The following is a 24,591-nucleotide window of genomic DNA, read 5'->3' as shown; positions in this document are numbered from 1 at the left end:
AAGCTATACATGCTAAATCCAAGGCCAACATAATTCTAAGTAGAGAAAAACTGAAAGTATTCCCTCTACAAACTGGAACAAGACAGGGATGCCCTTTTTTACCATTTTAATTCAACATAGTCCTGGAAACTCTAGCCAGAGCAATTAATCAGAAGAAAGAAACTAAAGAGAAACGAATAGGAAAAGAAGAACTCAAACTATCCCTACTTGCTGATGACATGATGCTACATTTACAAGACCCAAAAACCTCCACCAGAAAACTTCTAAAACTCATAAATGGATTCAACAAAGTAGCAGGATATAAAATTAACACCCATAAATCATTTGCATTCCTATACATCAGTGATAAATCAAATGAAAGAGAAATTAAGAAAACTATCTTATTCACAATAGCCTCAAAAATAAAATAAAATACTTTGGAATCGATCTAACAAAAGAGGTGAAAGACTTCTACGATAAAAAACTACAGAACACTAAAGAAAGAAACTGAAGAAGACCTTGGAAGATGTAAAGATCTCCCTTTTTCTTGGATAGGCAGAATTAATATTGTCAAAATGGCCATACTATCAAAAACACTATACAGATTTAAAGCCATTTATATTAAGGTTCCGATGACGTTCTTCATAGAAATAGAAAAAGCAGTCATGAAATCCATTTGTAAAAATAAAAAGCCCAGGGTAGCCAAAGAAATCCTCAGCAAGAGGAGTGAAACAGGAGGCATCACAATACCAGATCTTAAAATATACTACAGAGCTACAGTACCAAAAACAGCATAGTATTGGCACCAAAACAGACATGAAGACACAATGGTACAGAATAGAAGACACAGAGACAAACCCACATAAATACAACTATCTCATATTAGACAAAGGCACCATAAATATGAATTGGAGAAAAGACAGCCTCTTCAACAAATGGTGCTAGGAAAACTGGAAATTCATATGTAACAAAATGAAGTTTGATCCCTATTTCTCACCACACACAAAACTCCAAGTGGATCTAGGACCTACGCATTAGACCCGAAACCATATGCCTAAAAAAAAAAAAAAAAAAAAAAAAAAAATTGTAGGCCCAAATCTCCATTATGTCAGCTTAGGAAATGACTTCCTCAACAAGACCCCTAAAGCACAAGAATTAAAATCGAGAATCAATAAATGGGCCAGATTCAAACTAAAAAGCTTCACAGCAAAGGAAACAATCAAGAGCATGAAGAGAGAACCTACAGAATAGGAGGTAATCTTTGCCAACTGCACCTGAAATACAACATTAATTTCCAGGACATATGAAGAACTCAAAAAGACTTAATACCAAAAAATTAATAATTGGGCAAAAGAACTAAACAGACACTTAAAAGAAAAATACGATCAGCCAACAAATATATGAAAAAAAAGTTCAACATCTCTAGCTATTAGAGAAAATTCAAATTAAAACTACACTGAGATTTCATCTCACTCCAGTCAGAATAGCAATTATTAAGAATACAAGTAATAATAAATGTTGGGGAGGGTGTGGGGTAAAAGGTATACCATATATTGCTGGTAGACTGCAAACTGGTGCAACCACTCTGAAAAGCAGTATGGAGATTCCTCAGAAAACTTTGAATGGAACCACTATTTGACCCACTTATCACATTCCTTGGCATATACCCAAAGGACTTAAAATCAGCATTATAGTGACACAGCTACACCAATGTTTACAGTAACTCAATTTTCAATAGATAAGCTATGGAACCAATCTAAGTCCCCTTCAACAGATGAATGGATAAAGAAAATGTGGTACAAATACACAATAGAATATTATTCAGCCATAAAGAAGGATTAATTATGGCATTTGCTGGTAATGGATGGAACTGAAGACTATCATGCTAAGTGAAATAGCCAATCCCCAAAAATCAAAGGCTGAATGCTCTCTCTGATATGCAGATGCAGATGCTGATTCATAATAGGTGGGGAGAAGTAGGAGTGGAGGTTCACTGGATTGAAAAGTGGGGAGTGGGGGGAAGGAAGAGGGTATGGGAATGGGAAATAGAGTAGAATGAATTGGACATAATTTTCCTATGTTCATATATGAATACACCAGTGTAACTCCACATCATGTACAACCACAAGAATGGGAAGTTATATTCCATGTATGTATAATATGTCAAAATACATTGTGCTGTCATGTATAACTCAAAAGAACAAAAAAAAAATTTTAAAAAAAGAAAAATAAAAAAGAAGTTCCATGGAGTTCTGATTATGTGGGAAAGATGACCAAGCAGAAAGATCAAGTAACTAATACCCTCATTTAATGTAAGACAATTCAAGTCTAATAATCATAACTCCTATTTAAAAACTAACTTGCTAGTGGTAATATCTAGATTAGTGTCAGCCATGGTTTGAATATGGTTTGTCTTCTCCAAAATCCATGTTGAGATTTGATTTCCAAAATAACAGTACGGAGAAGTGGTGGAGGCACTGGCTTTTTGGCTAAGATCATGGGTAGTATCTGTTTTATCAGTTTAATATCTGATACATCCTCTATCCAAGGACAATATATTAAATAGATTTTTGGAGCAGGGAGATGGAATAGGAGCTTGCTTCATCCACTCCACACATCAACCTGGTATCACAGTACTTCCAGGAATGGTGCACCACCACCACCACCACCACCACCATCACCATCACCCGAGGCCCCGCACCCCCATGCCATTTTTGGTTTGTTAAAGCAGCTTAACTTGATCTTTTTCTTTCTTTTTATGCTTTCTTATATATTTTCCCCCCTCTCTCTTTTTTTTTTTTTTTTCTGGTTTGTTTGCTTTCTTTGTTTGTTTGTTTTTCTTTGTTTGTTTCCCTCCACAAGGAGGGATTGACGAAGCTGAATTTGATTCGGGCCCTGCATACTAAGTTCCTCACTACCTCCATGTTTTCCGTGGCTTTTTTTTTTTTAATAAACAATGTGCTTCTTACTAACAACAACAACAAAAAGGAGTGAATAGGTTAGGAAGGATTAATGTCTTTAGTGGGACTAAATTAGTTACCTCAAAAACAGGTTGCTACAGGTAAGCTGCCCTCTCCTATTTTGCCTCTTCTGCATATGTCCCTTTTCCTAAATTAAATTGCACAAGGACCTCAACAGAAGCTGAGCAGATGCCAGTATCATGTTCTTGGACTTCCCAGCTCCAAAATTATGAACCAAAATAAACCTCTATTCTTTATAATCATTCCAGATATTATAGCAACACAAAACACACTAAAAGCAATATTCATGTGTCCTCCCTTCCTCTGAACAAATATTTTTCTGTCTCTAATTTTAGAAATTAAAAAAAGGATACTTTGTATTGAAGAACTTAAATTTTAACAGGAGCTCCTCAAAAGAGAATTTATCTAACTGAACCCTTTAACCTCAGAATTTAGAGTAGTTCCCAGCATAGAAGAGGTGTAAGTGGATATTTAATGATGATCAATTTTTAAATGTGAATTGTTATTAAAAAGAGGAGGAAAAGATCTTTTTGATCCTTCTTAATTAAACATTTTAAGGCAGCTGGAGTAGGCCTAACTTTGGATAGCATTAAAATTACCAAAAAATTCCTCTAGTTTAAAGCTAACATGACCAAAAATTCTTCCAGTACCAAATATTACTAAGGATATCCCTTCCCTCCTCTTCCTCCCCAGAAATTCCATGTACTGGAGGCACACGTTCCTACAAGAACTAAGTGCCTAAGGCTTTAACCTATTTCACTTAATCTTAAGGAAAAAATCTCAGAGAGCTTCCAAATAGAGGGAACCAAGTGAAAAAAAATATATCAGAAAGAACAGAAAAGTGACCAAATACAAATATTTGCTGAATACAATGCTGAAAAGCTATGCCCTCTCAGTTCTGGTTGTGCCCTTACCTTGCTTAGCTTATAGAAGAGTCAGGATGCTTGGAAAACTAGAACTGAAATCCACTTTTTTCTTTTTTTAATATATTTTTAGATGTTGATGAACCTCTATTTTATTCATTTATTTATACGTTGTGCTAAGAATTGAACCCAGTGCCTCACACATGCTAGACAAGCCTACCACCGAGCCACAACTCCAACCCCTGAAATCCACCCTTAAAACTCAATTTAAAGAAAGAAATGTGCCCCTTAAATAACAATTTATCCAAATTGAATCCATAAGTTTATAAGAATTCTAAAAACAAATCTTAGAATAAAACTAAATAGGAAGGAACTACCCACATAATATTAAGTGATTCTTCTAACAGCTTTAATAAGAAGGAAAAGGAGGGGTCAGGACCTTCATGTCATAGATAAGGGAACTGACCTTTGAGGAGACAAGTGATTTGTTTAGATTTACAAAAGTTGTTAAATGATATAGCCAAGACTGAACCCCCCAAGTTTTCTGACTTATAATTAGAGTCTCCTTATATCAAACAACAAAGAGCTTCCATAAACTAGCCAAAAAGGCTTTACAAAAATCTCAGAGAACAATTTAATCATTGGATCGAATCAACCAGATCAAATCAAAATTCTGAAATGAAATTAACAGAAAGAATTACTATGTGTTTCATATACTTAATAAAACCACATGATGCATACACAAAGTATGCTTAATAAAAAAGTATGAATATCACTGTGTCTTATTCCTTAATTATATCTCATATGTTTCTCCTCGAGGAAAAGTTGTCTTATAAAAGCTCTCTTTTCTTAGTATTTCCCAGACTTAGCTTTTAGTAAATCATGATGGATCTGAGTATATAGTATAAGTTATAAAATCCATGCTCTTTAACAAAAATTCTGGATCCAGTCATGTTTCAGATATTAGAATTTTAAGGGGATTTTATTAAAAGTCAATTGTGTGTACATATATATGTGTGTGGGTGTGTGGGTATGTGCATGTGCACATGTATATAACATGGACAGCATAATTCAGTAAGTTCACATTCTATTTTGTTGTTGTTGTTGTTTGTTTGTTTGTTTTTGTAGTGTTGAAGGTTGAACCCAGGGCCTCCCACAAGCTCTGTCTCAGAGCTACATTTTTAGCCTTATGTTCTGCTTTTTTAACAAACATTCTAGATGATTCTGATAGCCAGATCTATAATATTGTTCAAACAGAATTCTTGGAGAAAAAGTAGACCAAGAAAAAATTTAAAAATTAAAACCCATGGATATACTATTTTCCAATCTCCCCTAACCACCCTGAAGCCGGAATAAAATACAAAGGTTGGAGACCTACTTCAACCTAATATCCAAACTTAGCTGCCCAACTTGTCAGGGAGATTGGTCTCCCCCTAGGACCATGTTGTGGGACAGATTCTTTATAAAAGAGTTTCAATTTTAATATCTTAACCTTCTTATCTTGAGTCTATCAAAACTCAGTAAATCCTCCCAAACAAGAATAAGATTGTGATGAAAGCTTACCCAAAATTCTGGCAAAAAATAAGAAAGAGAAGGGGATTGAAGGTGAAGAAGGATAGGAAAGAGAGGAAGCTCTGACCAGCTGGTCCATTGACTTTCCTGTCCTTGATAGAAATCAAATAAAAAACTAATTTTTTGAGTGGAATTTTTCCAAGGGATACTGAGAACAGTTCTTAAGAGGGATTCCTAAGCAGGAGATCATCATAATTACAATCATAATGGTAAAAATCATCTACTTACAAGCTGCCTCTTCTTGGAAGGCTCAACTCCTTCTGAAAAACAAAACACAGACAAGTTAGACAGAAACAGGGCCCTGAGTCCTGTAGGTCTGCCTAAATGTCCTAGGGTTGTCATAATAAAGGCAAAGACTAAATATTTCTAAAAAATAACCTCTCCCTTTGTCTCTAAAAGGTCAGTGAAAACAAAAATGTCAGGATTATCTCTTTATTCTTCCTTCCTAAAAGGAATGTCTCTTAGAATACTTGCAATATTTTTCCCACTAGATGGAACCATCTCTCCAATGTAGATTCTCTTTCCCAAGAACTGCTCATGAACTGAAAAGGATTCATATTATTAACAGCAGGGACATGAAAGAAATGAAACGGGATTGGAAGAAGGGGAAGAGTTAATTCAAAAATATTTAGACAAACAAGAATATAAAATATATAACAAAAAGATGATTAGCACTGGCATAAAAAAAAAAACTAACTCTTACAGCTTGGGGCCCTTGTGTCTTGCTTTCCTAAAGCTCACTCACCAGTCCCATCTTAACAACTATTATTAATTTGTTGCTTATTTTTTCCTTAACATAAGGATCAGGGTTCATACCATTTATCATATATATTCATAAATAATTATTAGTACTATTTTGCATATTTTAAAATTATATATACATGGTTTCATATTATATGTATTCATCTGTTGACTAAGTGACATTAATTAGTCAACACTACAAAAATTAGTAGACTTGGGCTGGAGATGTGGCTTAATGGTGGAGAAGATGCCTAGCATGCTCAAGACCCTGAGTTTAATTCCTAGCACACCCCAAAAAAATAATGGTAGATTTGCCCATGTGGCTGGACTTCACCTGAGTTTCAAAGAGTTTCACCTTATTTTTACAAAGAGTCCTATCTATAAATATGCTAATATTTATTTATCCACTCTTCAATAAATGAGCATTTAATTTTCTTTCAATGCTTTTCTTCTCTATCAAAAATAATATTCTTGTACTCGTTTCCTAGTGCACACATATATAAAGTTTCCTGGAAGCATACACTTAGAGGTGGAACTGCAAAGTCCTAAAGTATCAGATATTCCAAACTGTCTCCCCAAAACCACTGTACCAATTTATACCCCCCAACACTTTACAAGTGTTTTCTTTCCCAGATCTGTCTCCCAAATTCCAAACACTTGGACAACTAATTGTCTACTCAGTATCTCAAGGCCAACAAGTCCAAAAAAGAACTGTTCTTTCCACCAAAAATGACTCCATCTCATAGCCTTTCCCCACCTCAAAAGAGACCAAAACTCTGGACAGCTGTATTTTTTTTTTTAATCCATCCGTCATTCTTTTTTATTTTTTTAAAGAGAAGAGAGAAAAGAGAGGAGAGAGAGAGAGAGAGAGAATTTTTTAATATTTATTTTTCAGTTTTCGGTGGACACAACATCTTTTATTTTTATTTGTATATGGTGCTGAGGATCGAACCCAGTGCCCGGCGCATGCCAGGAGAGCGCATTACCGCTTGAGCCACATCCCCAGCCCCCATTCTTAAATGCTCTAAGTTTAAAATACATTCAGATTCCAACCCTTTCTCACTATCTCCACAGACACATATCTCCATGCTCTTTAACAAAAATTCTGGATCCAGTCATGTTTCAGATATTAGAATTTTAAGGGGATTTTATTAAAAGTCAATTGTGTGTACATATGTATGTGTGTGGGTGTGTGGGTATGTGCATGTGCACATGTATATACATATATACCTAACACCACCAACAAGGACTGGGATAGCAACAAAATAAATTACATACATTAAAATTTTTGCAGCAAGATGTATGACAGTCACAATAAATGTGATAAAACTCTAAGCACAGTTTAATTTTGCTACCAAAAGAATTCAAGTAAAGTAAGTTTTACCACTAAAGGTGTTAAGAAAAAATACTGTTGGCTTTTGGTATTGAATCTAAGCCACCATGGTCTCTCTCTGCCCTCTCAACAATCTCCTAACTGGTATTCATTTTTCTTCAGTCATTGGCCCTCTATAGTTTACGCTCAACACTGAGAGTGATCCTTCTTTTTTAAAAGCAGGGATTTTAATATAATTTTATATAATAGTTACAATAACTTCTAAGGGTTCAGAACTTGATTGGTGGAGCTGAGAGAGTGTTTAAGCATATATGGTAGTCTATGTTACCCACAGTTTCATTTTTAAAATTTTTTTATTTACATATGACAACAGAATGCATTACAATTCATGTTACACATATAGAGCACAAATTTTTCATATCTCTGGTTGTATACAAAGTATATTCACACCAATTCATGTCTTCATACATGTACTTTGGATAATGATGTCCATCACATTCCACCATCATTTTAACCCCAGGCCCCCTCCCTTCCCCTCCTACCCCTTTGCCCTATCTAGAGTTCTTCTATTCCTCCCATGCTCCCCCGTCCCTACCCCACTATGAATCAGCCTCCTTATTTCAGAGAAAAACTTCGGCATTTGTTTTTTGGGGATTGGCTAATTTCACTTAGCATTATCTTCCCTAACTCCATCCATTTACCTGCAAATGCCATGATTTTATTCTCTTTTATTGCTGAGTAATATTCCATTGTGTATATATGCCACATTTCCTTTTCCCATTCATCTGTTGATAGATACCTAGGCTGGCTCCTTAACTTGGATAACATGCATATAAACAAAGATATGCATGAATTGAAATTACTTGGTTACAGGCAAATATATGTTTATTTTTATAACAAACTACCAGGTCTGTTTCTAAAGTTCTTAGACCATGTTACATTCCCACTAACAATGCACGAGATCCAGGTGCAATGGCACACACCTGTAATCCCAGTGGCTTTGGAGGCTGAGGCACTGAGGAACTCAGCAAGACCCTATCTCTAGATAAAATATGAAAAAGGGCTGGGGATGTGTTTCAGTAGTTAAACACCCTTGGGTTCCATCCCCAGTACCAAAAAACAAACAAATAAACAAAAACCCAAATGCACAAGAGTTCCAATTGCTTCAAATTCTAGCTAACACCTGTTACATTCACATTAAAAATAAAAGAATGTTCAATTGTTCTTCATGCCAATGAATATAGTCTTTTAGCTATCTGGTAGATGGTAACTCACTGTGGCTTTCTTTAATTTCGCATTTTTCTGATGACTGATGGTACCGAACATAAATCTTCTACTTTTCATGTAGAAAAAAAAAAAACTATCAGTATACATTATCCTATGAAGTACCTTAAAATTTTTTCCCTCTTTTTAATTAGATTCTTTTTATTATTGATTTTTTCATATATGCAAGACACAAGTTCTTTGTCTCATATATTTGTGAATACTTTCTCCCAGTATGTAGTCTATCTTACTGAAGTTGTCTTCTGATAAGCAAAAGTTTTTCATTTTGATGGTTAATTTGTCTCTTTCTCTCTCCCTCTCTCTTTCTCTTTTTTTTTTTCTCTCTCTGGGATGGTGGGATACTAGGAATTGAACTCAGGGGCACTAAACCACTAAGCCACACCCAGCCCTTTTTATTTTGAGACAGTCCCACTAAATTGCTTAGGGCCTTACTAAGTTGTTGAGACTGGCCTCAAATTGCTGGGATTACAGGCATGTGCCACCATGCCCTGACAATTTGTTGTTTTTAAAAAATGGTTAATGCTTTCTGTATAGTATCTAAGAAACTCTATCCACTCCAATGTGACAAAAATATTTTCCAACATTTTATTTCTATAGGGTTTATGGTTTTAGATTTGATTGTCTATGACCTATTTTGAATTAATTTTGAGATAATATGTAGGTGAGCTTAAGGTTCGTTTTTTGTTTGTTTGTTTGTTTCCATAAAGGCAATCTCTTAATTCAGCACCATTTATTGAAAGTGCTACACTTCCCTAACAAACTGCTATAGTGCTTTTTTTGAAAATCAAACTACAACAAAATGGTACTTCTGATTCTGTGGCTTTATATTAAGTCTTGAAGTCAAGTTGTATAGCTCCTTAAATTGTACTTTCTCAAGAGTGATGAGAATATTCTAGATTCTTTGCATTTCCACATAAATTTTAGAATCAGATCATTAATTTCTAAAAGAAAACCTGCTGTAATATTTCAAAACAGTAAATCTTCCAATCCATGAACACAGTATTCTCTACTTAGCTCTTCTTTAATGTTTTACAGTTTTTGTGGTTTTTTAAATTTTTTAAAAAATATTTATTTTGTAGTTATAGTTGGACACAATACCTTTATTTTACTTATTTATTTGTATGTGGTGCTGAGGGCCGAACCCAGGGCCTCACATGTGCTAGGTTAGTGGTCTACCACTGAGCCACAACCCCAGCCCTTAAATTTTTTTCTTTTAATGTTTGTTTGTTTGTTTTTTTTTACAGTTGTTAATAGACCTTTATTTTATGTGCAGTGCTGAGAATCAAACCCAGGGCTTCATATGTGCTAGGCAAGTGCTCTACCACTGAGCCAAAACACCAGCCCTGTTTTACAGTTTATATAAAAGATCTTACACTTTTTAAAACTTATTCCTAAGGACACATTTTTAAAACTATTACAGATTCTAAAAATGTATTTTATTTTCCAATTGTTTGCATGTAGTATACAAATGCTACCAATTTTTATATATTGACAAATGTATTGTTACTTTGTTGAATTCACCATTATATTAATCATAATAACTTTGGTATATTCCTTAGGACTTTTCTATATAAACAATCATTAGGAAGCATTCTACTTCTTTCCATATTCTAGGATTGCCTATAAAATGTTGAATGAAAGTGGTAGACATCCTTGCTTGGTTTCTCATCTGATTTCAGAGGGAAAAAATTCAATATTTTACCACTAAATATTGTATTAGTAGTAGTTTTTCATAAATGACTTTTATCAGATTGATAAAGTTTCTTTTCTGTTCCCAATTTGCTTCAAGTCTTGTCCCTCCCCTACCCCCATGCTAGGAATGGAACCCAGGGCCTCACACTTGTAAGACCAGCAGTTTACCACTGAGCTGTTTTGTCAAGTGCTTTCTCTGCATCTACTGAAATGCTCCTATAGTTTTTCTCTTCTGTTAATATGGAGAATTACAGTGATTAATTTTCTAGTATTGAACTCACTTTGCATTTCTGAATTAAACACACCTTCATCAAGTACATTGCTAGATTCTATTTGCTAATTCTTCATTAATGATTTCTGTACCTATTTTCACAATGGATAACAGTCTTTAGTTTTTTTAACATATATTTTTTTTAGTTGTAGATGGACACAATACCTTTATTTTGTTTATTTGGTTTTTTTATGTGGTGCTGGGGATCAAACCCAGTGCCTCATGCATGCTAGGCAAGGCTCTACCACTGAGCCACAACCCCAGCCCATCTTTATTTTTCTATTATAATGAATGTCTTGTCAAATTTTGTTATCACAACAGTGCTGGCCTCCTAAAACTGGCTGGAAGATGTTTCTCTATTTTATGGATGAATCTGTATAAGATGTGTTATTTCTACCTTAAATATTAAGTCCTCACCAATAAAATCATTGAGGTCTGAAAGCTTTCACTTAGGATTTTTGTCTTTATGTAAATAAGACAGGCCTAAGACCTTTCCCTTCTCTAATTGTTCTCCTCCAGTTTTGACATCATATTTATACTATCCTCGTTGTTATGGTTTGGATGTTTGCATCTCCTCCAAAATTCATGTTGAAACTTAATTAAGAGATAGGGTCTCTAGGGGGTGATTAGGTCACAAGACTCCCTATTTGCCCTTCCATTTTTTGCCCCATGAAGACACAGCAAGAAAGCCTTCACTAGACACCATATGCAAGCATGTTAATATTAGACTTTCCAGTTTCCAAAACTGTGAGACAATATCTGTTCTTTATAAATTACCCAGTCTAATTCTACACATCATGTACAACCACATAAATGGGAAGTCATACTCCATGTATGATCAAAATACATTCTGCTATCATATATAACTAAAAGAACAAATTAAAAAATTTTAATAAATAAATTACCCAGTCTTTAGTATTTTGTTACAGTAGCATAGAGGGAACAAGACACAAAATGTGTTGGGGAGGGGCTGGAACTGGGGCTTAGTGGTAGAGCGCTTGCCTTGCCCGTGTGAGGCACTGGATTCGATCCTCAGCACCACATAAAAATAAATAAACAAAATAAAGGTATTATGTCCATCTACAACTAAATATATATATATACACACATATATATATATACACACATATATATAAATTTTTAAATATGTTGGAAAAATATATTTTCTATGTCTACTTTTTGGAAACAATTTATATAAAACTGGAAATGTTTGTTCTTCAAATCTATATTAACAATTCTGAGGGTTTTTTAAATAGTTTAAATGGGTAAATATTAGATTATACTTTTATACAACAAAAATTAACAAAAATTCTATTAAAATGCATATGGTACTCCTTTTCAAATCCCTATATAGCAAGGAAAATGTGCCCATGAAAATGCATCCAGGGGACTCCATCTCTTTATCTTCCTCACTCATTCCTTAAACCTACATTTGACACCCAGGGTTCCAGATTAGTGCATTCTGTACCAAGTTCTGTACCATAAAAACATGCCTATGACCTAGTGGAACAAAATATGTTCTCCAATCAGATAAAGGCAAGCAAGGGGCAATGGTTTCCCAATCCTTCCTCTCATGAGGAATATTCATAGCAAGTTGGGGTGGAAAGCTACATAGTCAGGAAGGTGGGATGAATTTACATACTTCCCATTTAGGCAAAAAAAACAAATTCTCTGACTCATCATCTTCTCTCATAAACGAGGCTGGTAATAACTGACAATACATTACAAGGTGAAGTCTGTCCCAGCCTTCTCTGATCTATAAGTCCCTCCTTAATGCTCCATATTCTTCATAATCTTCCAATTCACATGCTGAACACATTCAAGCATACCCCATGTTGACATTAAAAAGAAGAAGAAGAAAGGAATCTCCTTAGTTACTACACATTCCTTTTTTGTGGAGGCAGGTAGTATACCAGGGATTGAACTCAGAGGCACTTGAGCACTGAGGCACATCCCCAGCCCTATTTTGTATTTTGTTGAGAGAGGGTCTCACTGAGTTCTTAGCACCTTGCTTTTGCTGAGGCTGGCTTTGAATTCTTGATCCTCCTGCCTCAGCCTCCTGAGCCACTGGGATTACAGGCATGCATCATGGTACTCTTTAATCACTGCCTTATCAGTTGTATTTCCCTTCACAGTCACACTTTGAATTAGTTATTTATATCCACCATCTCCAAATTCTTACTTCCTACTCATTCTTCAACACACTGAAAATACACTTAGACTTTACAACTCTATTTAAACCATACTTGCCAAGTTACCAATGGTTTCCAGATAAAGAACCTCCATGCATTTTTAAGTCTCCATTTATTTTTATTTGATCAGAAGCATCTGACAGTACACACTTCTACCTTTTAAAACATGTTTCATGAAGCCACAACCTCCTGCTTTTTTCTTGTCCATGCAAACTACTTAAACAGCTTAATGTTGATTGCTTTTAAAGTTCTGCCCATTCCCTTCTCTAAAAAGGGAGACACATTACCTATTAAGGAAATCCTCTTTAATAATTTTATTAACTGGCCTTTAAAAAACAATTACTCCAAACATAGACATCTTGTCAACTTTGACAGCAAATAAACCTTTCGGTCTTCATAAAAATCTGTCTTTCCCATATACTATCATTACTATTGCTCTGGACACTATGGAGGTTCATTTTCGCATATTCACCATTGGGCACGAGCCTCTCTTGAGGTCAGGAGACAAGGCAAAAACCTATGTGTATGCAGTTATGACATCTCTATGAAACTCTAATGTATTTTGTTCTTTTTGACCATTTGCTTATTCCACTAAATACCCTTGGCATTCCCCTAAGAACAAGTTGCAATGATAGAGTGCTTACATTATATAATAATGTTAAGAAATGGAGGAAAAAGCACAAAATATGAAGTTGAGAAAACTAGATTCACATCATAACATACCTGGTATTTCAACTACCTCTAATTGCTTAGTGATAATGGTTGTAAAAGTCAAATAAAATCATGTATAAAAAAAAGTACTTTATTTTATAAATGCTAGGTGAATAGTTCTCATATGAGTTTCAGGAACAATAAAGACAGCTTGGAGATAGTAACAAGATATTTCTACCTGGTGTAAAGAACCCAGGGCTCAGAGTTTACATATATATATATATATATATATATATATATATATATATATATATATATGTAAACATATATATGGGGCTGGAGTTGTGGCTCAGCGGTAGAGCACTCGCTTTTCACGTGTGAGACCCTGGGTTTGATCCTAAGCAACACATAAAAATAAATAAATAAAAATAAAGGTATTGTGTCCAACTACAACTAAAAAATAAATATTAAAAAATAAATAATAAATAAGTGTGTGTATACACACACATATATATTGTTTAAATATACATATGCACACACACACAAAAACAATGGTTTCTTACTTGCCTCCTTAAATGTCAGTGGTCATCAAGCCTTTCTATACTCCATTTTTCTTTTCTGCACACCTCTATCACACAAGTAGATACCTACTCTAACTCACGGTAATTCCAAGGCTACAATGTGAAAATATATTTAAAAGTTTAAGGTTAGACACTATAGATTATCATGAGTGATAAGAAACTGCATTTTTCTAATTTATCTCAGCAGCAACAAAGATCTAATGCCAAAGGATAAAAAGTGCTATTCTCTAAAAACTAACCACACCCCTGACAACTAATAACCCTCCATCCAAAACCACCAGGGGTATATTATTTTAACGGTCTCCAAAATTCTATTACCATCTTGGATCTCTCAAATTGATGCACTTTGATACTTCCTGCTAAAGATGACTCTTCCCAAAAAAAGAGTATAAAGTATTATATGACTATATTGAGCAAAATAAAAGATTTTGAGAACTACATGTAAAAGTACGAAGAAAGCTACACACACTAAATCCTCAAAAAATAAACACTCACTCCCTTTCACGTGCCAATAAAGCAAACTTCTGAAGGTTTTCTATAACAAATGAAATACTGCTATTCACACAGACCCATCAGGAATCCCTGCCTATATGTATTACTCACTTATTCACAATGACTAAACCCATAGAATATTTCTAAAGTAAAGACAAAGGCCTCAAGTGTCCAAAGGAGATAACCACTACCCCCTCAAGTAAAAATGCAAGCCAAGAGTCACAAAGTCACAAGACTGGTGTTTGTGCTTTATGTTCACAGTCACCAGTACAGACGTGACTGTAGATTAAAGCTATCTTTCCCTGAGGCAACTCCCTCCCTGAGCCCCTCCTCCTACTGTCTATTGAATTCTCACTCATACATATATTCACCCTAGCCATTCCTCTTCTCCCTGCAAATTTTTCCCAGAAAAGGAAAAGAACCAGCTCCAAGAAATATAACTCAATCTTCTACTCTACTAGAAATGGATTTTGGAAACAATTAACAAAATCAAAGAGGAACTAAAAGACTATGTATCTTAGATAATTCATATGTAAATCTACGTCATATGACTAACATAAATAACACTGCTGAGTTGAGACTAGGAGTGGAGAACAACATTCTAGGACCTACCAGATATACATTGCTAACAACACCACTGTCAAAAGACAAAATTACAACAAACCTGTTTTAAAGATCAATTTGGCTTTTATTTGATGATTTAAATATGGCTTAAAGACCAATTTTATTTTATTCTAGTATCCGGCAACATCTCATTAGAATGGGTGTTCTGCTGAGCTGAGCAGAGGGATTTGGCTTTCTGGCAGAAAATGAATGGAGAAAGCAAAAAGAAGGAACTAAAAGTAGATTGGTCATTTTAAAAGCCACCTTCTTCATAAAGTTAAAATAGAGGACATTTTTTTTTTTATCATTGAGCTACAGTTCAGGTAAACTAGGACCCCTCCAACTGGCTGTTAGGTTTTTTTGTTTTGGTTTGTTCTAATACTGACCTATTTCAAAGTTCAGTTTGATTACATGGCACTTAGGATGAGTGATCCATGCTGGTTTTGGTCTGCTGGAATCTACTGTGAGTCTAGTCCAAAATTATCATCTCTCAAAAATTTTGCTTAATGCCACCCTATACTTCAGTTTCCCACTAGATTAAAGATAATACTTTTAAACTACTTATGGAATATAATATAAACACAGAAAAGTGCACATAAGCACACAACTGAAATTTTCCTAAATTGAACACACTAGTACAAACAGCCAGAGCAAAGTAAATAAGTGTTACCATCAATCCAGAAGCTTTCTCAGGCTCCCCCTTCTGATCACTACCTTTACTCCCCAAGAAAACCATCATCTTGATTTCTAACTCTATAGATCAGTTTTGCTATTCTGATATTTTAATGGGAATATACAATATATGACCTTTTGTATGTAATATTTGTGCTCAACACATCTAATTCAAATTCGAGAAAGCAAAAACTAAATGGAGAAAATTGTAATATTTGATGAGAGAATGGCTAAGAGATTCTCAAAATCGATGCCAGAAATGAATACACACATATAGGAAGCATAATACATCCCGAGAAGAATTTTTAAAAATCTAGCCAGGTATGGTGGTACACTACTGTAACACCAGCAACTCAGGAGTCTGAGGCAGGAGGATTCCAAATTCAAAGTCAGCCTGAACAACCTTACCAAGCAAGATTCTGTTTCAAAATAAAAATTAACAAGGGCTGGATATGTAGCTCGATATGGAACCAGAGTGCCCCTTGTTCCATCCTGAGTACTAAACACACATACACACACACACACACACACACACACACACACACACACACCCAAAAAAACAAAAAACAAAAACCTAGACCAGGTAGGTTATAGAAATACTGAAAAACACCAAAGAAAAAAGAACTTAAAAAGTCTAAGATTCAGAAGCTTCAAAGGAATGACAATTACACTGGCAATACATTTCTCAATAGAAATGATGGAAATAAAGGATAGCTGAATAATATGTTTAGTAAAGTGTAAGAAAAATGGCTACTATTATAAAAACCATATACACAGACAAAATATCTTGTCAAGATCAAAGGCAAAATAAAGACATGTAAATAAATAAAGCATATACTACCAACATACCTATATTAAAAGAATGTCTAAATGATATATTTTAGAAAGAAAAATATTCCCAGAAGAAAAGTCTAAAATCTAAAAATAAATGTTGAGCTAGAAACTGATAAACATGCAAAAATCTCAATTAAAAAAATTACTATATAAAATAGTAATAATAGAAATATCTAATATGTGAAATTTATTTTAGGAAAAAACTAAAATATGGGTCATAAATAGCATGTAAATCTAGAAGTAGAGAGTCCTGTGTTATTAAGGAAAGGTTGAAATTTTAAATTTGGTCTAGCATACCACTAGATTTGGAAATGAAAAATAAGAAAATGGGCTCTATCAGTATTTTTAAATTATAATAAAAATGGGGATAGGGGGACAATAAGGCACAGAAATGTGGCACATGAAAGACAAGACATAATATATATGGCAGGAACAAGTTCAAATTTAACATTATTTATAATAAATATAAATGGACAATTTTACAAAAAACTTATCGCATACCATCTGCAAAAGATACACCAAAAACAAAATGATATGGAAAAGCTGAAAGAGATAGCTGATTTGTAGAAAACTAACAAAAAAGACAAAGTTCTGTTGATATTGATCATGAAACAAAAGTATAAACACCCAATACTAGAAATATGAAAGGAATATGAGAATAAATTCAGCAAAGTGTGAAGAGCAGATGAGCCCAAAGTGCAAACAAATAATATAAAACAATTTTTTTCTCAAGATAAAATGGACAAGGGACTGGGGATGTGGCTCAGCGGCAGAGCGCTCACCTAGCATGTGTAAGGCCCTGGGTTCAATCCTCAGCACCACATAAAAATAAATAAATCAAATAAAGGTACTGTGTCCAACCATAACTAAAAAATAAATATTAAAAAAAGATAAAATGGACAAATTCCTAAAAATACATTCCTTACCAAAACTATTTCAAGATGAAAACCAGGAAATGTATATTATATCCACAGCCATTTTACAAAACTGAATAATACATTTAGGCCTAAGTTGGGTTTAACCCCCAAATGCATAAGTTTTCACACAATAGAGAGGGAAGGCTAAAAAAGAAGTTTTTCAAGAGAGACATAAATGTTTCAAACTCAAATGCCTTCACGTCACAGGCGGGACCCGGGTTCCATCTTCAGCTCCACAAAAAAATAAAGGCATTGTGTTGTGTCCATCTACACCTAAGAAAATAAATATTAAAAAAAAAACCTAAACTAATGAAACCTACACTTAAAAGCAACATCAACTGAATAAATTTAGCCACATTTAAAGTTACTAAAATAAAACTTCATGCTAATTTTGAAATACTACAAATATGAAAGAAAATTCTTATTTGTACATGAAGAATGCTGTTTTTCTTATTATTGTTTGGTTTATTTACATTGAACTTATGTCACTATATAATAGTAAGGATAAAGCCTAATTTTCTCCCAATAGTTAATTATCCCAATAATCCCATCACAATTATTGAGTAATTTTTCCTCCCTTCATTGATGTCTTCTTTCACATGTTAAATTATTAAATAAACTAGTCTATTTCTAGCCTACTATTATTATCACTACATTTATTTTGTACCAAAATTACAGTGATCTAGTTGTTTTGCTTTAATTCAAGGTTCAAATTAGCTGATCTGGTAAAAGCTACCTTCACCTAAACTAGATTTATTTTTTTTATTTTATTTATTTTTTAACATCTTTATAATATTGTTATCTTTAACATCACACATAATACATCTTTCCTTCTATGTTCTCAAAATATTTTATAGTTTCCATCAGGTGGAATGGCACATGCCTGTAATCCCAAGGACTCAGGTGGCTAAAGCAAGAGGATTCCAAGGTCAGTTTCAGCAATGAAGCGAGACCCTATCTCAAAATAAAAAGGGCTGCATAAGCACAATTCACATAGCTAGACTGTGGAGCCAACCTAGATGTCCTTCAATGGATGAATGGATAAAAAAAATGTGGCATTTATACACAATGGAATATTACTCGGCACTAAAAAATAACAAGATCATGGCATTTGCAGGGAAATGGATGGCAGTAGAGCAGATTATGCTAAGTGAAGTTAGCCAATCCCAAAAAAATAAATGTCGAATGTCTTCTCTGATATAAGGGAGGTGACTCAAAATGGAGTAGGGAGGAAGAGCATGAGAAGAAAATTACCTCTAGATAGGGAAGAGAGGTGGGAGGGAAACGGAGGGAGAAGGGGAATTGCATGGAAGAGGGAAAGAGACCCCCTTCGTTATACAGAATACAGGTATGACGATGTGAGGGGGAAAAAAAAAGAAGTGGGTCACATTAGATTGGGTAGGGAGAGTGATGGGAGGGGAGAGGAGGGGAGGGAAGGGGGGAATGGAAGGACAGCAGAATAAAATAGACATTATTATTGCTGTGGGTATATACATGACTGCATGGCCAATGTAATTCTGCAACCTGTACACTCAGAAAATGAGAAATTATATCCCATCTGATTCAAATGAATGTCAGAAAAAAAAAAAAAAGGCTACATGTATAGCTCAGTGGCAAAGCACCCTTGGTTCTCAATCCACAGTACCAAAGAAGTACCAAAGAGAGAGAGTGTGTGTGTGTGTGTGTGTGTGTGTGTGTTAATATTTATCATTAAAGTTATTTTTGGTGTTGGGGGAATTTTGTTGCTAATATGGGCAAAATATCTTCTTCTATTTTATGATTGCATATTGCTGGCAAATTAGAATTCAATTAGTTTCTTGATATTGTTCCTGGTTATTTTTCTAAGATATTTTTATTCTAATACCTTTTAGTTGGTTCCTTTGGTGTTTCTAGATAAACAGTTATCACAATGTCAACAACAAATATTTCTTTATCTTTCTTTTGGGGGAGGTGGGGGTGTAATAGGGACTGAACTCAGGGGCAGTTTGTTGCTGAACAACATCCTCAGCTCTTTATTTTTTATTCTGAGACAAGGTCTCACCAAGTTGTTTAGGGCCTAAGTTGTTAAGGCTGATCTCAAACTTGGGCTCCACCTGCCTCAGCCTCCTGAGTCATTGGGATTATAGGCATGCACCAGTGAGCCCAGCAACAAATATTATTTCTTTTAACCTAGTATTCAGTATCTTTTTTATTTTTTATTTATTACATTGCCCAGAAATAATAATAATTGTCATTATTACATCAATAATTACAGTACTGGATAATGTAATTTAGTAGTAGTAGTAGTAGTAGTAGTAGTAGTAGTAGTAGTAGTAGCAGCAGCAGGGGTTGAACCCAGGGCCTTGTGTATGCTAGGCAAGCATGCTACCACTGTGCTATATCTCCAGCCATGTTCAGAACTTTTAAACTTTATAAAATAATGTAATAACATCTCCTTTATTTTTTGTTTTTGTTTTATTCATGCATTCAGCAAACACAGCTTTGTGCCCAGCTCTGTTCTGTTCACTAGAGAGAAAATGGCAAACAAAACAGACAAGGTCCTACTCTTATGGAACTTATAAATGTGCTGTTTATAAACTTCCATTTCCAAAGAAATCTGGTAAAGAAAGTTGGAGGGATCAAAGCAGGTTTCATGGTTGGCTGGTTTTCTGGGAAATTTCTAGGAAGTTTAGTCTATCTCACCAAAAAGCAATTAGACCCAAACATTTGAATTTTCAACTTCTAATATGAAGTTACCCAGTAGATCCCCTATATGAGTAAGCATACATTAGCTTTTCCATGTTTATGTATATTAATCTAAAATTTACTTTTTTAAGTTTATATTGTAGTTTACTTATTTAAAACAAATAATCTAAACTGTGGATTTTCAAGCATACTTCTATTTCAAAATGTTCTGGTATTCTGGAAAATAAGCCATAAAGTAATTTTTTAAAAATTACAAGTATTGCTACAGGAAAGCACCCTCTAGTACTATGTAATCTAGGAGTTTGGCACTCCCACTAGAAAGAAACAGACTCAAGAGGAAGGACATCAGTGAATAGGGTAGCAGACGCTGGAGACTGAGTCAGTCACTATAGGAAGAAATGATCGGTTTAACACAAAACAGCACAATAATTAAAAATATTCCCCATCAGACAAATAGGATTTCATTTCTGAATCCTGGCAACTAAAGAGAAATAAATAGGCAATGTAATTAAAAGAGCTAATAGAACCAGCCATTTTTAATTATTAGCAGCTACTTGGACATATATCACTATTTTTATGTGAGGTCTTATGAGCATTTTATAAGTACTTCCCAAACTCCCCCCAACAAATCAAGTAAAAAAGCTCATCAAACCAGTCATAGTAATAGAAGAAATAATGTAAGGAATAGTTTATCATATTGACTTTTAAAGTCCAAAGCACACTGGACAATTGATAAAGAGTTGGTGAATTTTGAATGTTTATAATAACATTAATAAGAAATACAAATCATAACTATAAATATAATTTATTTCAATTTATGTTTTGTTTAAGTTTACTAATATATTCTTTCTGAGCACTTAAAAAAACACAAAAATAACATTAATTCATGGCAATTAAAAAGACCCTAGGTGCCTTGTACACAAAAAGAAAACTTTAGAAATAACAAAAAAAAATAGGGGCTGGGGCTGTAGCTCAGTGGTAGAGCGCTTGCCTCAAATGTGTGAGGGGCTGGGTTCATTCCTCAGCACCACATAAAAACAAACAAATAAAAAAATAAAAATATTTTTAAAAAAAGAAATAACAAATAAATAGACCAAAATCAAAAGGAGGAGCTATATTTCCTGACTAAATCTTCACAGTTTAATTATCTCAGTGTTTTATAATGGAATCTTTATCGTGTCAATTCTCAAAAACAGTCAGTGATATACTAAATAGAAGCTGGCTAATTCTTTACAAAGAAGACTAAGGCAAGATGATCTAATTTACAAAGCATGAAAAAAAATCATCAAATTTTAAAAACTTAGCATGTGTTCTTTTAGTACTAAGAGTATTCATTAAAATTCAGTTGAAAGTTATCTATCAGTCTATTCCTCCTTATTATTATACCTTACTTAGCCTCTTCATGTGCCAAATTACTTCTAAGACTTAAGGAGTATATAGATGGATGGATAGACTATATATATACAATGTGATAATTTTAGAAAAGTTTTTAAAATTATATGTAGAATCAAATAAATGCCATATGTATATATATGTCACTTAATAGGCATAGGCATTGTAGTCAGGGACAGAATATGTTTACTGTAAATAATCTGTCAGCAATTTTGTCTAATGCTCATATAATTTAATGGTCCGTTCACTTGATATAACATAAGGAAGCCCAGGCAGTATTTTTCCATCAAAGTAGCAAAATCTTAGACAAATTCTCTAATTATAACTGTATATGATAGGATAAAGAAGAACTTAGTGGCACTTCACCCTACCTCCTGCCTCAAATGAATTAAACAAAATTGCAACAATATGTTCAATACATTTTCAAGACAATAAAAAGGAGATCAGTCTTTTACTCACCTGTAATCCTCTCCTCCGTAGAATACTGGAATCATCCATAACAGATATTAGACAAAAAAAAAAAAAAGCCACTCCCCAGACAGTCAACTAGTAGTGCCTTAGTGCCTATTTAAATGCTGAAGAAAGAGGCAAACAGTCCATTCAGCACACCAGGCTGTGCCCACTAATCCGCTACTCCCCTATACCAGGCTAGCACCAGTACACAATCACTGCCTCACATCAGAGCCACGTCTTCCTTCACAGGAGATACAGACAGATCCCTTCAGAATCAGTGCCCAAAATAGGGGAAACACTTTGCATTTGTTTTTCTTTTCCATACATATGGCTGGAATTTTTCAAAATACTAAGAAAAGAACAAAGATCTCTGAGGGCGGGGGGGGGGGGGGGGGGGGGGGGGGATTCCAATCTTTGATATCCTGATTTCACTGCTTATTTAAAAAGGCTGGCAAACAAAACAACAGAGTCTCCACCTACAGCTACTAAGCTTATAAAATCCATGTCACGTCTTCCTTTCCAAAACAAAACCATTCCACATACGTTTTCTTAAAAAATAACAATTCCTCCGAAATACAAAGAAAAACATATTATTCTGATGCCTGTTTTTAGACTCAAACTGATATAAAACCAGTTATTGTTTTGATTAAGTCGGCAAAATTCCTTTCATCCTTTGTACAGACAAAGCAAATGTCAGATTCTTTCGATATTGTCACAGGCTCTTTTGTTTCTTTACTGCTAGACATGCTGGTCCTCACATCTTGGACAGTCCCAAAAGCCTCTTTCTTCAGGAGCTTGGATCATTGCTAAGGTCGGTTTGGCTGCTCTTTTATGTCCTTGGAGGGGGCTAGTACACGTGTTGTGAGTTCTGAGCATGGAGGAATTCATTCATCTATTCACTGCTGACGGTGCTGTCACAGGAAACGCAACCCATTCCACCAGACTTCTAAAAGGGCACAGCATGAAAAAGCCTAGTTTCACTCAACCTTCAATCATCTCAAACTGTTTCTTTGGCCACTGGCTACCATTTTCAAAGTAGGACTTCAGCTAAGTTTAAAGATGTTTGTCTCTTAATTCATGGTTCAAAAATAGGTAGTTTTTTAATATTTCAAGAGAGAAAGGTTAGCTCTCATACTATGATTCTATCACTTAAACATCCATAAGCCATGTTTATACTTTCCAACTTTATTGTAATTGTCTTACTTACTAGAATCCTAGTAAGCACCAGGGAAAGGTGATGCAAGTTGGTGATTTTTTCTAAAAAAGAAAAATTGTTAATACAGCAGCCCAGTGTTTTTAGGAAGAGGATTATATACATTATCTTCTAATTCACAATCATTATTCTTCAATCTATAGGACATGATGCAAAAATTATCAATTCTGCAAAAGATTCCAAGAAATATTAATCCAAATTTCCAAATTTGTCAGAAAAAGATATATATAAGAACCCTGAATCAGCCTGTTGTATTCCCTAAGAAGTAAATACGGCAGTAACTATGGGTCAGATTTGGTGTGTATGCAAGAAGAAAAGCTGCCCCTTTTAAAATTATGACAGCTGCAACCAATGGTCTGGGACTTGAAGGAAGGCCTATTTACAAGATCTTTTTCTGGTCTTACAATTGACTATAGTCACGAGAGCTAGCCATATTGCTGAAAATAGCACAGAAAGCAAGATCCATCTCCCTTTCTTTCAGCAGAAACTTTTTATTCCTTAGCATAACCAGTGTGGTCTTTCATTGTGAGAGCTAATAAATCCACATCTCCCTGGACTCCTTCCTCCATCTGGTGCTTTAAACAACTAACGGCTGGATTATGTCTATGGGGAAAACAAATACAAGACCTGAACAGACAGACAGTTTGCATAGGGTATGCTACATAGTATAATTAGTGACTGCAAAGTCACAGGCTTTTAAAGCCATAGAACCTCTATATCAAGATAATTAACTAAAACATATATATCAGCAGAGAAAAGCAGGAGTAGTCTCTAATTCATTCAACCCTATAATCAGTAGAAATATTTAAAATGGTACATTTTCAAAAGCCATGCGACCAGGGATTCAAAATTCAAACTATTCATCTACTAATTCAGAAATCATTTATTATGCCAACCACTAAGATAGAACGGGGAAGGATTACCAAAATCAATATTATACACGAACAGATAATTCTATCCTAGAAGAGATTAAATCCAATGAGAAAGCCAAATACAAACAAGTAATGATGATGCAATGCAATGCAAGAGGTTCCACATCAAAGGTATGCAAAGTATTAACAAGAATGTTGAAGAGGGCTCCATTTGTTACTTTGGGAAAACTGGAGAAAAGCTTCCAGGGAAATGCCATCTGGTCACTGTAATCAAATTTACAGGATTATCAACCCTTGGCCAAGACAGGTTCCCTTTCC

At 34.5% G+C, this 24,591-nt stretch overlaps 1 protein-coding gene and 1 non-coding gene across 6 annotated transcripts in view; one reads left to right on the top strand and one right to left on the bottom strand.

Annotated features, from left to right (window-relative positions):
• Positions 1 to 24,591, bottom strand: part of Mast2 (microtubule associated serine/threonine kinase 2) — a 185,785-nt gene that overhangs the window by 111,785 nt on the left and 49,409 nt on the right. For all 5 annotated transcript variants that reach the window (XM_026397772.2, XM_026397768.2, XM_026397769.2 and 2 more), the window contains exon 4: positions 5,624 to 5,655. In XM_026397772.2, coding sequence (XP_026253557.2) covers positions 5,624 to 5,655 — 32 coding nt within the window. The remainder of the gene's footprint in view (positions 1 to 5,623; positions 5,656 to 24,591) is intronic.
• LOC113189166 (U2 spliceosomal RNA) lies at positions 2,453 to 2,638 on the top strand. Its single transcript, XR_003301613.1, has one exon. It is a non-coding gene; the product is annotated as a U2 spliceosomal RNA (small nuclear RNA).

The sequence above is a fragment of the Urocitellus parryii genome, chromosome 11, assembly GCF_045843805.1.
Source record: "Urocitellus parryii isolate mUroPar1 chromosome 11, mUroPar1.hap1, whole genome shotgun sequence".
Taxonomy (NCBI): domain Eukaryota; kingdom Metazoa; phylum Chordata; class Mammalia; order Rodentia; family Sciuridae; genus Urocitellus; species Urocitellus parryii.
This window is presented reverse-complemented; position numbering and strand designations above follow the sequence as displayed.